Here is a 15,302-nt window from a genome sequence, read left to right on the forward strand (position 1 = left end):
AACACTGTTTTAAAATATCAGAAAACCATACCTTACTGTTAGAAGAAACTAAACATTGGGTTGTTATCCTAATCCTGGTTCCCGGAAATAGAAATGTAACCATTACCACACAGCCCGAAATACCTGAGCAGATATATCAAAGCTGCTTCTTCAAGAGTCACGTATGTGTCAGACTATTTTCTCTTCAGGCCTGCTGTGTTGGAGTGAACGCAGTGATCTTGAAGGGTAAAGGTTACATTTCTATTTCAGGAATCAGGGTTATGATAATAACCTAACGTTCCGTATCAAGTACAACATGTAACCATTACTGAATGGGATACAATACCCAAGCCGTCACAAATGAAGGACTTGCAGCATTGTGCTAAAAATAAAGAAAACTGCATTTAGCATTTAAAATCAGAAATCCAAAAATGGTGTATGGCTAACTACCCCAGGAATTAAAGGAACATAATAAAAATGTGTTAAAAAGCAGAATGACTGGCTGCTCTTAACACTGGTCCCAAAACCAGGGTTCTGCTGATCTACAACATTCAGTCAGCAGAACCTGGTAAAAGTATGTGGCAAGACCCATACTGCAGTGTTTCAAAAGTCTGCAACAGATGCGCCCTGGAATAATGCCTAGGAGGGTTGCAAGACCTCTTGTGGAGTGACCAGTGACCTTCTCTGGAGGGGGCAGGTTGGCTAGTATGTATGCAATCCTGACCGTGTCTGCAATACACCTTGACACTGCCTGTTAGACAGGGTTTGTCCCTGGAACTTAGACCCGAAGCAAATAAACAATTGCTCTGATTGTCGCCAACTCTAGGTGCAGTCAACATAATTCGCCAGTGTCCTAACTGGGCAGAGCATATGGAACTTTCTCTCCATGTCAGCCTGGAAAGGACATGGATGGAAGGCATCCAATTCCACTAACTGGTTGACATGAAAAGCATAAATGCTTTTAGGGTGACAAGCAGGATTAGTGCAGAGAGTAACCTCTGTTCTAGCCTCCGCAAAAAACAAATTGGCTTTCGCTGTTGAAAATGCTTGCATTTCACCTACTCACTTAGCGGAGGCAATAGCAAGCAGGAAAGCTGTCTTTAATGACAGGAATTTCAGCTCTGCTGAATGTAGGGGCTCAAATGGCGGTTTAGTAAATGCCTCCAGAACTACATTAAGTCACCAGCGAGGGACAAGGTCCTTTCAAGGAGGTCTTAACCAACCTTCTAAAACTGTACCGCCAGAAAGTGTGCTCCTGGGGAGAGTTTTTACTATGGCAAACTGAGATAGCCGCCAGGTAGACCTTAAGCATGGATGGGAGACTTCACTTCATCAAAAAGGTCCTGCAAAAACTGCAGCATAACTGCCATGTTTGTTCGCACCCCGTCATAGTCGGTACCCTGTCGCCACCCAGGTCAAGTATACAGACTGTGGTGACGTCCTTATGTGGGGTAAATATCGGTATGACACTCGTACATCTCCAACGAGGCCGTAAGACTTCTCAGAGTTACTGAAACAGTCTCATGACTTTGGTTCTACCGAGTTTACAGAGACGATGTCCTCGGTCTGAGTTTCTACGTCTCGAAAACTTTTGGACCCCACAGTGTCTCAGAGACGCGGACCGAGTCAACCAACGCTACCCGGTCGTCGAGGGTACCGACTGGGTTGTCCTCGAAATGTCACACAGATCTTACGTGTCACTTTCGTCACCGTTATCACCCTTTCGTGTCTCGTCTCAGGACCCGGTAGACACCCGGTCGTTTAGATACGGTTCGTCCACCTGGCGAAAGGTGAATGCCTTATGGTCACCCCTGTTACCCGATATAGACGCGCGTGGACTTAGAGAGGGTCTACTCCAAGTGTTCTTCAGCGGGTAAGGCTTGAAATTCCAGGGGAGACCTCCTGGAGAGGAGGTCTGCCGCCCAGTTCCTCACCCCTGGCAGGTGAACTGCTTTTACTGAAAGCAAGTGGTCGTGAGCCCACAGCAAAAGCTCCCGGGCAACATGATTGTGAATGAGACCGGAGACCCCTCTGGTGGTTAATATAAGCCACCACTGTAGTGTTGTCTGTACCTATCAGCACATCTCCCTTGTATCTCTGCAGAAAAATTGCTGTAGGGCCAGATGAACTATCCACAGCTCCAAAACGATTCCAGACAGAATCTGTGGTCACCACCTCTCTCCTCGTAACACAACGCAGAGCTGTGCCCAAGCACAGGTGAGCTGGTTGTTTCCACCACGAGAGCCTCCATACAGTGACGAGACACTCTGAGTAAGGGTGGCATTCTAAGACAGGATGCTGGACCCTGTGGTTGAACCAGGCTTGGAGAGAGTACATGCATAAGAGCTCTAAGGAAAGGATCTGGGGTGCTGCTGCCATCAGGCCCAGAAGTCTCTGGAAGGTCAGTACCCTCACCACTGCGCTGAGCTGAAACAGCAGACAGTTAGCCTCTGCTGTGCGACAGACTGGAGATCATGTTTCCGGAACTGAGGCTTACGCCGAGATAGACAGCTCTTTGAGAGGACGTTAACCAGCTTTTTAATTGGTTCACCATGATACATAATCTTTGGAGGTGGTTGGTGACCAGTCCCATGTGCAACACTGCCTGTGCTGGTGACTCGGCACATATCAGCCAGTCGTCCAGGAAATTGATCACTCTGATGCCTTTTAGTCTCAGAGGGGCCAATGTAACATCCATTCACTTTGAAAAAGTGCAAGGAGCTAGAGAGAGGCCAAACGGCAGGTGTGTGGAGCTCACACACAATACCTTGAAAGGTGAACCGCAAGTACATTCTGTGGCCTGGTCTTATAGGGATGTGAAAGTAGGCGTCCTTGAGGTCAACTGTAGTGAACCAGTCACTTACCCTTCCCAACTGCAACAGCTGCCGTGTTGTCAGCATCTTGAACCGTCTGACTCTCAAGTACAAACTGAGCTGGTCGACAATTTCCTGTTTCGGCACCAGGAAGTACCTGAAGTAAAAACTTTCACTCACTGACAGGGTTGACAATTGAAATTGCCTGTTTGTGCAGTACGGTCGCCACCTCCTGAGACACTAATAGAGTGTCTTGAGGGTTCATGACCCTAGTTGCGATCATGCCCTGAAAAAGGGGGGGGGGGGGCAAATCGAAACTGCAGAAAGTGACCAGCCATGACAGTGGTAATCACCCAGGTGTCCATGGTGCATGATCGCCAGTAATCCTGACAGGCCTGACAGAATGGGCCCTGGACCTATGGCAGAAAATCCCTAGGGTTGTTAGCTCTTAGAAGCTAGTGCCTGAGGCTGCAGCTTGTGAGCAGGGTGATAATTGCACCGGCCTCCATGTTGTGCAGTGAAAACAGTTCTGCGCATTAGCTCTAGCAGGGGCTGCAGGAGCCTGAATCTGCTTTAGTACCTCTGCCAGTCCAAACATATGCCCTAGAGTTACAGGTGCATCCAGTAACGTCGCCTTGTCCTTGTCAGGTACTCGAACCTGAGCAAGTCAGAGTTGCCTTCTTGCCACCACCAATGCAGCCATGCTCCTGCCCATTGTATTTAGACAACTGGAGCAGGTGTTTATGACCAGGCTCAGCTCATCCAACTGAAGGGACGAAGGCCTATGTTCTGAGGATAGTGCTTGTAGCAGCATGGACTGGTAAGCAACCAGTATGCTACTGTAGCTACCAAGACGTGTGCAAAATGCTGAGGCTGCATAGGCTTTTTTCATCTTCAGTTCAGTGACGTCGCATTGTTTACTAAGACATGAAACATCCTTTTGCAACAATGCTAAATTAGCCATCTGCACCAGAGGCAATGGCAGCCTCAACCGGTAGAAAATGAGCCAGGCCCAGCTTATCTACATTGTGCACCTTACTGTGCAGTGACCTGGAGACAGTCTGGGCAGTTGCTGGAGATGGGAAGATTAGTTCTTGGGATTTGCAGCAGCTCCTTCAAAAGGGACTGCTGCTGGTTCATAGCTTCAAAAAGCTTCTCCATTTGCCATGCAATCCAATCAGCACCAGAATGCCTTCTACTGTGGCTCCTGTCCCTTGGAGAAGGAGAGGGGGAGCTCTCTGAGCCAGCTGAGGAATAGGAGGATTTAGAGGAGCGTGAACTCTTAGTCCTGCTCCCACCTCTAGTGGCTCGTTTCTTAGCCTGGTGTAACAAGAAGTGGGGACTCTGTTGACCATACTGCTTTGAGAAAAAAAGGGGCGAGTCATGCTGCGCCAGAGTCAATGATGCAGAATGGTCCCTGGAACAGTGGGCCAGCCTACTTTCCAGCGTCCTCTTAGCAAAACGAGCAAAAGACCTGCAAGAGCTGCGATCTTTAACTGCTCCCTCTGCATGCTCCCTTCCCAGGCAGTGGATGCACCTGTCATGCTTATTCTCTGCTGGAATGTTTCTCTTGCAACCAGCACAAGGGTGAAACCCAGGCATGGTGCAAGGTTGAAAACACAGTTCCGTGGTGCAATGAATGTGCACAAAAACAGACAGTAAGCTGCCTGGTGCTGAAAGCTGTTTTGTCCACTGTACACAAAAATGGAGCACTAGTAACGTTTCCCTCCTGGTGTCAAACCACGTCACTGATACCGACTCTGGTATGAGCCATGTGTCTGGTACCAACATTGGTACCAATAAAAGGTGTCTGGTACCTACTTTTGTACCGACCACACCACTGCTACCAGCTCTGGTACTGACCAGGCTGCTGGTACAGGCACTGGTACAAGCTCTGGTACCAGGACAAGTGGTGTGCAGGTAAAGACCTGAACATCATCCACCTACATCAACCAGGTGTGAGTTGATTGACTTTCTCATGGTAGAATGGTGCCGCATCCCTTCTGCAGAATTCCAGAGGCTGGTAGACTCTATGCCAGGGCGCATACAGGCCGTAATGGCCGCACGCTGTGGCCCAACGCCCTATTGAGTGACTTTACATTGATGTTTCCAATTTTTTGTCCACTACCTGTATGTAAGTGTATGTGTGTGTGTGTGTGTGTATATATATATATATAGTGAGCTTGGAGCTCTGCTGTGGGGTGGTAACCTGATGAGAGACCAGACAGGAGGCAGGAATGAAGTCTAAGTGAGGGTTTATTTTCAGTGAAATCACACCTTTCAAGTGGGTTGCCAGAAAATAAAAAACCTAGCCCACTCACCAGGTCCTAGTCTTAACTTCTTCAGTTCCATAGTCTTAACAGTTGGGCTGGGCTAGCTCCCTCCCAACTCAAAACACCGCCCCACACTCTCGGGTGTGTTAGGAGTTCAATTGCTGGTAGGCCTCCTGGCATGCAATTCCACCACTTGCCACCAGGTGGACTCCCAGGTACGTTATCCTTCCTAGTCTCTGTAATTGTATTATCCTAGCTCAGGGTTGTGCACAAACTTTCTTTCTGTTTCCAGGTTTCACCGATGAATAACGGTGCCCCCTACAGGTAAGTCCCGGGGCAAAGATGATGAAGTAATCCCAGCATTTAAACAGTAAAAAATGAAGAACAAGGCTCATCTTCCCAATGGAGCCAACTCAAAATACCACGCACTACGAACTCTCGCTCAAGGTCACGTTGCTTACTTTGAAACACTTGTTTCTACACAATGCATAATAACGCTCTCTCCTGCACAGACTGCCCTGCTGCTTTTTGGTCATGTACCCCGCCATTCACCCCTATCCCCTTGATTCACCACCTGAAATAATGCTCCCCTCCCCCCCTTTCAGCGGAATTAAACCACTTTGGCCATCCTGGGAAGTGGAGCCCTATGGCAGTTACTCTGTGGGGTATTTAAAGACATATTACACCATTCCTTAGAGATAAATTGCCTGTAGTAACGCAACTATAGAACCTCACCTCTATATGTTGCATTATTACTTACTCTTGCATATTTATCACTTTCTATATATATATATATATATATATATATATATATAAACTATATATAACTCCCAAAGAGACAAGCAGCAAGGGAGAGAGTGTGAACTTTCCGCAACAAGGTTCTGAATCCCAGGGAAGGGGCGGGGAGAGCCGCCGGCTTCACACAGGGCACACAGCCGCAGAGGGGACTTCATCACAACCTAACAGAGAAAAAAGTGATTTAATCAACTTCTCTCTGTAGTTATGTCTTAAAGTCAGAGCTCACTCCTTCCTCAGGCAGGCTGAAAGAAAATGGTGAAGAGCCTTGTGTCATTCGCATTGATCTCCTGGGGGCGGAGACGACGTCTGAGGCATACAGGGCTCTTAAAGGAGCAGCTTTGTTATAGGTGTTCAGGTGATTTGGGCTATAAGAGGTTATATCCCATTCGGTAATGGTTACATTTCATACTTGAAAGGGAACTACTACTACTGTTCCTAACAGAAACCTGTATTTATTATTAATGAATACATTATAATTGAAAATGTAGTTGACTGTAAGATAATGAAAGATTATTAGGTACAGTATGTGAGGAAGTCATTTTTACAGAGGCATTGCAAAGACTGTGTTGTTTTATTGATCAAGCCCTTCCTTACCTCCAGGATGTCCAGTCGCTGGTGCAGGCTGTAATTCAGGGAGTAGAACTCTGTAGTCAGGTACCCTGTAACCTAGGAGGAGAAGAAGCATGAATACAGACAGACCTGCTTTTATACATCAATATTGCATCACCTTATATCAATCAGATATTCAGAAGAGCTTTATCCTTGCTGATCTGGTAGCAAATATTCAAGCCCTGGCATCTCTAAGTTAGGTATGTTATATAAATACTTCCTACATGTACACCATCCACTTGATATATCGCAGGTGTCGGGGCCCAGTACAAATCTGCTATATATCGAGAGCTGCGACATAGCGAGAGACCCATAGAAAAACAAATAGGCTAACAATTAAATACTGTACAACCACTCCCTCGTGTTATCGCTGGAGTCAGGGTCCAGTATAAATCCTCTACGCAACCCACTTTTTCTCATTTTTCATATAAAAAGGCAGCCCACCGTTTTAATGCACAAACCCTCTGCTCTGAAAGAATACATTCCCAACATAGGAGGCTTGTTGCTAGGGAGCTGACGTCACTGCCCTGTGACGTTTGCTAGTGCGTTGCTGCCACAAGTGAACACCTTGCTGGCTAAAATAAAAACCGCTTCAGCAAGTAGGTATTTCATTTGCTCTGTGTTATTGTGCAATGCGTGTGTATATGTTAACAGTATGATATTAATGCTTTGTTTTTAATTTTTCTGTATATTTTTGTTTGCGGTGTGCAGTACAAAATAAAACACAGTAATTCTAAGTGAAATTGCCTATGTATATGGCAGCTAAGGCATGTGCAGTTAGACTGTAAAATTGGGGAGCCAACTCCAGGACTGCGATATATCCAAATCCACAGTATAGTGAGGGGCGATATAACAAAGGGTAGGTGTACTTATACATGCAAAATGCTGATGTGAATAAATGAACGGCATATGGAAAATCCAAACACCAAGATGGTTCCTACATTAAAAAAAGTTGGGAACCACTGCTCTAGATAGAAGTATAAATGTAAAGACAGAGAGGTACCTATATCCCCTAATTCTGCTCTTAGTGGATATGCATTCCCAGTTAAACTCAGCACAGGTCAGAAAATGAACAAAGGGGAGAAGATGGAGAAAGAATTGAGCAGACTACTCCTTACTACGAGGGTGTCAGTGAGAGTTGAGCAGACTGCTCCTTACCGCGAGGGTGTCAGTGACAGTGAGAGACACCATGGCTCTCTGACGCAGCCTCAGGAATCCCTGTGTGTTGAACCGGTCCTCCAGGTGAAGCAGCACTTTCACCAGCTCCACGCTCACCTGTGCAAAGGTCAGAAAGAAACAGATATCAACAAAACACCAGGGCCATGCATCTGTGTGGACAGACATCTATACAGAGGGTGCACTACTGGGGCTGCACCTACAGTAAAACTTCAGTCACAAACTGACGGCTCTACCTAACACCCCACACTGAGCCGGAAGTATGCAGTCACTCAAACATGCGTGCAATGCAACCAGATAGGTAGTGTGCTGGTCTTGAAAAAAGGTTACTGAACCAACAAATGTATCCAGACAAAGGTGAGGCAGATTTCAAAGCAAGTATGAGCAATTTTACTTGGAACATTATAGTTTTAAACAAAACACTTATTTTCCAAGCCAAACTAGGCTGAATGACTGAGCAAGCTGCATAAATGCACTATGCTAACCCAACTTCTCCTGGTTGTTTAAATCTACTAGTTATGATTTCAATAGCGAGTTACATGTGTATAGTACTGTTTTAAAGCCTATCAAACCATAACAATGAGCATTGGGTTACAGTCCTATATCCTTGTATATTCGCCAGATTAAGGGTGTCAATAGCAAGTGTACTCATCTATTAAAATCACTGAAAACTCTTCAGTTACAGACATTTTCAGGCTTGCGAACAGCCTCCATTCCCAAGTTGTTCGTAACTCTGAGGTTCTACTGTATTCAAAGGCTTGTATAAAACAGGAGTTCTATACAAGGCAGGACCCATCCCGGGGGACAGCAGAAGCATTTCAGACAAAAAGGAAGGTTTTTCATTTCTATAATGAGACATTGCCCCCTGCAGCTGGGAAAGAGAGCTAGACAATTCATCCATTCATTCAAATTACTAAATTTGACAGAAGCAAACAAAAGAAAGAAATTTGTATTAATAATTGTACCAACACTCAGTGCAATATTAACTTAAATCTTTTGCAGCAGTTCAACATAAACAAACAGTTTACCTTTGGAGGAAAAGATGCTGCTGCAATTTTTCAATTTCTAGCAAATGCATTCATGTTCTTTTGATCTGACAGAGGTTTCCTATAATGTTACAAATATGAATTTTCCTAACTTACAAACATACGCAGTAAATCAGAATTCTTTAAGCTTATTATTTCCTCTGAAATAGCATGTACGCAAGCACTAGGTTTCAGGCAATATGATAGATATTCAATGTAACAGAAGGGTTAAGGTTATCCACACAGCACCCCTTGCTGCAGGCACCTGTGCACTGCACCCATGATTTAGCTGGATAACTCTTACCTCTCTGGTGGCTGCAGGATTCTTCTGAATTAGCCCCTCTGCAGCTCTAAGGGAGACCTCCACCTTCCCAGGGTCCTCTGAGCTGGTCAGGGCTGACACGACAAGAGAGCAGGTAGGAGGTTAGAGGTTACAGCTGTTCCTCTAGTGACCGACATGCTTTACAGCAGGGAACATGCTTTGCCCCAAATACTCTGCCGGGATGAAATTACCAAGGCTGTGTAGTACAGCAGGTGAGAATAAGACAGTAATGAGTTTAAGGTGAAACTGTTTGAATACAATATTGTGCAGGCCCTGGTCTTACCCTCCAGACAGTCCCTGATGTACTGTGGGGCGAGGGCTTCTCCCAGCTCCCCATCTCTCGTCATGTCGTAGGGAGTGAGCTCATCATCACTGTGCAGGGAAAAACATTTGGTTGACATGAAAGAAAGACACATGTCACAAGATTTAAACCCCCTTTTTATGCAAGTTCAATTCACTGCAGCTAATTGTGCCATGTCCACTTGTTATTTTACAGCCATGGTAATTGCACACTATACCATACAATTAAACACTGTATGGAAAACCACATTTTATGTCTATTGACAGATGAGAATATTCAAAGAAAATAATAATTTGATGGTTGTCTGGAGCTGTTTGTTTGTCTGCAGTGTAATCCTCGTTATCTAGCTGTTTTTTTTTTTTTGTTTTTTTTTATCATCATCATCTCTGTCCTCCTACCTGTCCAACTCCGAATCCGAGCTGTGCTGTTTGAGTGGCCGAGCCGCTGGCACCCCTGCTTTCCCCTCCTCCCTCTCTGAGCTGGGGCTCTTAGGAGGAGGCTCTGTCCTGGAATACAAACCCAGTCCCGCTGGTCAGGGCACTCCACACACAACAATTGTGAATACAAACAGACACTTCGTGAAACCATGTGCTTAGAACCGAGGGACTAGGGGGGAGGCAGTGTGATCTAGTGGTTAGTCGACTGACTAGGAAAGAGGCAGTGGTCTAGTGGTTAGAGCAGAGGGACTGGGGGGGGGGGGGGGGGGGGGGGGCAATGTGGTCTAGTTAGAGCTGAGGGACCGGGAGGGGACAGGGTGATCTAGTTAGAGCTGAGGGACTGGGAGGGGACAGGGTGATCTAGTTGTTAGAGCTGAGGGACTGGGAGGGGGCAGTGTGATCTAGCTGTTAGAGCTGAGAGACTGGGAGGGAGGCAGGCACTGTTCTGTAGTGTTCAGGAGGCAGTGTGGTTAGCTCAGGGAGGGGGAGGGGCATGGCTGTACATTCTTACCTGCTGTCAGGAGGCAGAGTTTCAGGGGGCTCTTGATAGGCAGGGAGCGGAGACAGTAGAGAGAGAAGCTCTTTTGTTTCAGTGTCCAACTCGTACTGTAAGAAAGACACATCGGCAAAGGGTACCACAATGCACTGAAGTTTGGGGGAGCCAGGATACCCTCCAGGTAACATCTAATCTCAAAAATTAATTCAATTATACTACTGGTCAAAAGTTTTAGAACACCCCCATTTTTCCAGTTTTTATTGAAATTTAAGCAGTACAAGTCCAGTGAATAACCTGAAATGGTACAAAGGTAAGCAGTAATGGGTTAACAACTTACAGCTGTTCTGCAGCAATGAAAGTAAATTAAGCCTTGAAAGTTGATGCTAACGATTCTTACAGGTGTCCCAACTTTTATGATTACTTACAAACCCTCTGTCTGTATAAAAGCAGTGTTGGAACAGACTGTGTTACTACACCCTCAAGCATTATTTGGACAGTATTGTACTGCAGGAAGTAGTACATTGCTATCATAATGGCGAGAAAAAGGCAATTAACAAAGGAAGACAGACAGACCATTATAACCCTGTGACGGAAAGATGAGTTCTGGTGATGAATCTTCCTTCCGACCTGTGAGGGCGCTAAAGAACGGGAGGAGAAGTATCTGGAAGGGCTGGCCTGACAGTTCGTTTCCGGGTCAGGGAAGTGGGTCAGCCTGGAGGGAAGCGCGACTCTGTTGTAAGACCGTATTGATTTGAAAGGTAAACGAGAGGCAGCTGCAAGTAATAAGGCAGCTGCAACCGTTTATCTCGATATCATGCGGGATTACATATAGGGGCCAGGGTAACGCTGATCTTCTCCTTCGTTTGGGTAAACGTTCGGAGAGAGAAGGAGCGAGAGAGGAGCTCTCGTTGTAAAGAGGAATTACGTGTTGTGTTTGTTTGTAATTGTCTGCGTTTTGCACCACCAGACAGTTAACTCACCTATCCGGAGCTGTCGACCAGGGTCAGCACAATCCGGATCACCACTGCACGGAACCGTCACGAAATACAGTGTCTTCACCCACCACAAGCACGTCTGCACTCACCCAGGACTGGTGACCGTGTGTTCGTTTTGTTCGGGACTGTGCCCTATTATTGCTATCCCCGTGCTTTACACATTGTTGTGTATAGCCAGGGATATTATTTAACGGTCACCAAACCTGGATTATAAATAAAAGCACCTTTTCACTGGAAACTGTTGTCTGCCTGTCACTCCTGCATCGCATCACCGCTATACCTGTTCCCCTCCATTAGCCACTTTGCCACAAACCCTTAAAAGTGTAGGTCTTTCCTTTAGAGAAATTGCAAAGAAAGCCAAGGTGTCAGTCAGTACAGTTTCCTACACCATCAAAAGGCACTTGGAAACTGGAGGAAACTCTGACAAGAGGTGGTCTGGCAGACTCAAAGCCACAACAGAATCAGAAGACAAGTTTCTGAGAGTCAACAGCTTGCGTGATAGGCGGCTCACAGGACAACATAAGAACATAAGAAGAACATAAGAAAGTTTACAAACGAGAGGAGGCCATTCGGCCCATCTTGCTCGTTTGGTTGTTAGTTAGTTAGCAGCTTCAAGCACAGCTTAACACTGGTCAAAGTAAGCAAGTCTCAGTTTCAACTGTGAAGAGAAGACTTCGAGCTGCAGGTTTGACAGGTTGAGTGGCAGTAAGAAAGCCATTGCTAAGATTGACTGAAGACTGGAAGAAGGTCTTATGGACCAAAGAATCAAAATTTGAAATCTTCCGTTCATCACGCAGGGTTTTTGTACGCCGTCGAGTAGGCAAAAGGATGGCTCCTTGGTGTGTGACACCAACTGTCAAACATGGAGGAGAAAGTATGATGGCCTGGGGCTCTTTTGCTGGATCCAGAGTCTGTGACTTGCACAGAGTGAGTGGCACCTTGAACCAAAAAGGTTGTTTATTTGTTCTATGCTTTAATTTCAGAGTACATTGAGACACTAAACCGCGTAAATTTCAATAAAAACTGGAAAAATGGAGGTGTTCTAAAACTTCTGACCGGTAGTGTAAATCAATACATGTACTTAGGAGGACAGGTTAATGGTTTGAGATAGTTAGTACAGTACAGCATAAAAGACTTTCATTTGCTCTGAAACAAGTCATAAAGCAATTTAGCGAGGACTTCAAAAGATAAGTGCAGCCAAAATGTTTGTAAGAGTAAAGTCTCCGCCATGCTCACCTGGAATTGGAGCCGAGTGCCCCCCGGGTCCAGCCTGGCGCTCAGACTCTCTCCCACCACCATGCCCAGGCGGTGCACTCGTGGGACGCTGCTGTCCAGGTGGCACTGCATCCCTGACAACATGCACTGCAGGAGCTCTGCAGCACACAACCACACGCCCCGAGTAGCACAGTTACAAAAGCAACATCAGCAGAGTTATGGCAGCAGCTCCTCAATCTGGCCCAGCTAAAGACTGGTTCCCTGCCTCTCCCCCCCATCACCCTCTGTCTCTCCACCCCCACTCATCCCCCGCCTCTCTCCCCCTACCTCACCCTCCCTGTCTCTCCCCCTACTCACCCTCCCTGGGTCTCTCCCCCCTACAGTGGAAGGTAGATGGGGGGGTGAGTGGGACCCTCAGAGGGGGAAATGAGTTGGAGGGACAGAGAGGGGGGATGATTTGGAGGGACAGGGGGGTCCCCCCCACCCACCCCCACATCTCCCCCACTCCCACTCACCCTCCCTATGCTCCAGCACCTCGCTGTCTCTCACAAGCCCCAGACAGATCAGCAGAGCCTTGCTGATGTAAAGCTGCTGCTCAATGGGGGAGTGCTTTACCGTGCTGCAGCTTGACCAAGTGCCACACAGAGCCTTCAACACCTGGGAAGACAGAGCAGGACACAGGGGTCACACACACACAGGAGATGTACAGGCACGGGGGATCTACACTATTTCAACTGCTAGGGGACATACACTGCAGAGGACACTATAGGGATCTGAAGTCAGATAGACCAATATGCTGTATATACAGCTATGGCCAATAGTTTTACATCACCTACAATTTTAGGATTGAGACAAAATGCTACCGCGCTGTAACATGGTTGTCAGGGTCCATAATTGGAGACTGTGTTATTTGTGTTTCACCTTATAACGAATATTGGCGTTTTTGTTCCCGAAATGATTTACAATGGCCAAATTAATATGGCAGCGTACCGTGGAAAATGAAGGAAGGAGACGCACACAATTTGCAGGTACTCGAATCTCTAATTTATTGGGTCGATTATTCCTGGCCCCTGTCAGGCTGGGCCACAACAAAAACAACAAACAGTCTTCATTCACACAGCAGCTTGTCTGACTCAGCTGTCAGCTCTGTCTGGTTGAAGTGGGCTTTCATGTCCCCGCCTACCCGGACGTCAGTCAATCCCAGCTGAGGCAAGCTTACCGCCTCCCTGCTTACACACACGCACGGTCCATAGACCAGTTTGTAACAATATACAATATATACAGTATAATAGAAACTGCTATTCCACCAGTTTAAAGTTTAAATTGTATATATTTATAATTAATGTTGTTAACTGTAAATAAATAACACAGAATCCAAGGAAGTTTATACACATTTGTACTGTTTGTACTTATTTTGTAACATTAAATGGACAGTTTGTTTTTATTTTTAGAAAAATACAAGCACAGGAGCTTTATAAGTACTATGTGTCCCAGTTTCAACTTAAATAGGTTTAAATACGCAATATAAAACGGGTGGCGTTATAACAGGGTGGCACTGTAATTAAAAAAAATAACTATAATATGAACATAATTTAGACCTTTTCTTTAACATCATGTAATCAAAGAAACTACAAAATGATATCGCAAAAGTCTAACCCATAATAGTAGTACAGTATTTCACTTTAGATTTCAAAACGTCACATTTTTCAATTTTTGTCAGTCTTTCATTTCAGATATCTTTCCTCAAGTATATGGAAAACAACAAAACGATATGCAATTCAATATGTTAACATAACATTATTCAGCAGGTTTCATTCGACTTTATGAAGCAAAATTAGTTCATTCTATAGGGCGATAGCTGTAGTATTTGGAGATGAAGACACATCACAGCTAATTACTCTGACATGCTTCAAAAAGATAGAAGACTTAACAGATCTTATATATTATACTACATAAAACTGCACCCCTCTATTGTGAACTTCCCAAAGATATAATTCTGTGAACTACTCTCACTGTTTCGTATTCCCTACATAGGAGCTTCTATTCACTGCCACATCCTTCAATGCAATGCATCAGCCATTTTAAAAGGAGAGGGAAATAATCAATAAGAGCCTTTACCTTACTGAAAACAATATTTTCACTAACCTGAATGAGAAGAGGACGTCGTTCACTGTCTTGTGCCAGGTATCCCAGCAGGCTCTGCAACATGGGGGTCTGCAAAGAAAAGCAAACAGGAGGAGTTTAAACCAGGGCAGACTGTCCATATGACTGCACTTTGTTAGTGAAGAACAAGGATAATTCCTAATGCTCCAGCTCCGGAGATCTCTAGGGCTGGGAAACTCACCCCGTCCCCAGGGCTGGAGTGTAGAGCTCAGGGCTGGGAAACTCACCCCGTCCCCAGGGCTGGAGTGTAGAGCTCAGGGCTGGGAAACTCACCCCGTACCCAGGGCTGGAGTGTAGAGCTCAGGGCTGGGAAACTCACCCCGTCCCCAGGGCTGGAGTGTAGAGCTCAGGGCTGGGAAACTCACCCCATCCCCAGGGCTGGGAAACTCACCATGTCCCTAGTTTAGATTGTGCCTTTCTGACCCTTTCAGTTACTTCCTCTGCAGTGTCTTTACCTTGTATTTATACTGCAGGAATAGGAGTTTGTTTGTAATAACAAACTGGGCCTTTTTATTTTTTAGAACCACGTTCCCCAGCAAGCGGGAGAGGGCGGCTGACCTGGAGAGAGAAACAGGGGAATGGAGTTCAGGACAATCATACAGTGTGTCTTTGTATAGTCTTTTGGTGTAGATCATGCAATTTTTTTAATTTGCAATAACCAAGGATTAAATAAAACTCTTATTTTCATAGCATGTTCAAT

General features: G+C 45.7%; 1 protein-coding gene across 3 annotated transcripts in view; it reads right to left on the minus strand.

Moving 5' to 3' along the window:
- The window catches only part of telo2 (TEL2, telomere maintenance 2, homolog (S. cerevisiae)), a 36,554-nt gene that overhangs the window by 13,542 nt on the left and 7,710 nt on the right, over positions 1-15,302 (minus strand). For all 3 annotated transcript variants that reach the window (XM_041217708.1, XM_041217709.1, XM_041217710.1), the window contains exons 6-15: positions 15,058-15,160; positions 14,585-14,653; positions 12,955-13,096; positions 12,461-12,597; positions 10,245-10,339; positions 9,695-9,802; positions 9,279-9,367; positions 8,978-9,069; positions 7,631-7,747; positions 6,458-6,529 (exon numbers count right to left, since the gene is read on the minus strand). In XM_041217708.1, coding sequence (XP_041073642.1) covers positions 6,458-6,529; positions 7,631-7,747; positions 8,978-9,069; positions 9,279-9,367; positions 9,695-9,802; positions 10,245-10,339; positions 12,461-12,597; positions 12,955-13,096; positions 14,585-14,653; positions 15,058-15,160 — 1,024 coding nt within the window. The remainder of the gene's footprint in view (positions 1-6,457; positions 6,530-7,630; positions 7,748-8,977; positions 9,070-9,278; positions 9,368-9,694; positions 9,803-10,244; positions 10,340-12,460; positions 12,598-12,954; positions 13,097-14,584; positions 14,654-15,057; positions 15,161-15,302) is intronic.

The sequence above is a fragment of the Polyodon spathula genome, chromosome 18 (assembly GCF_017654505.1).
Source record: "Polyodon spathula isolate WHYD16114869_AA chromosome 18, ASM1765450v1, whole genome shotgun sequence".
Lineage (NCBI taxonomy): Eukaryota > Metazoa > Chordata > Actinopteri > Acipenseriformes > Polyodontidae > Polyodon > Polyodon spathula.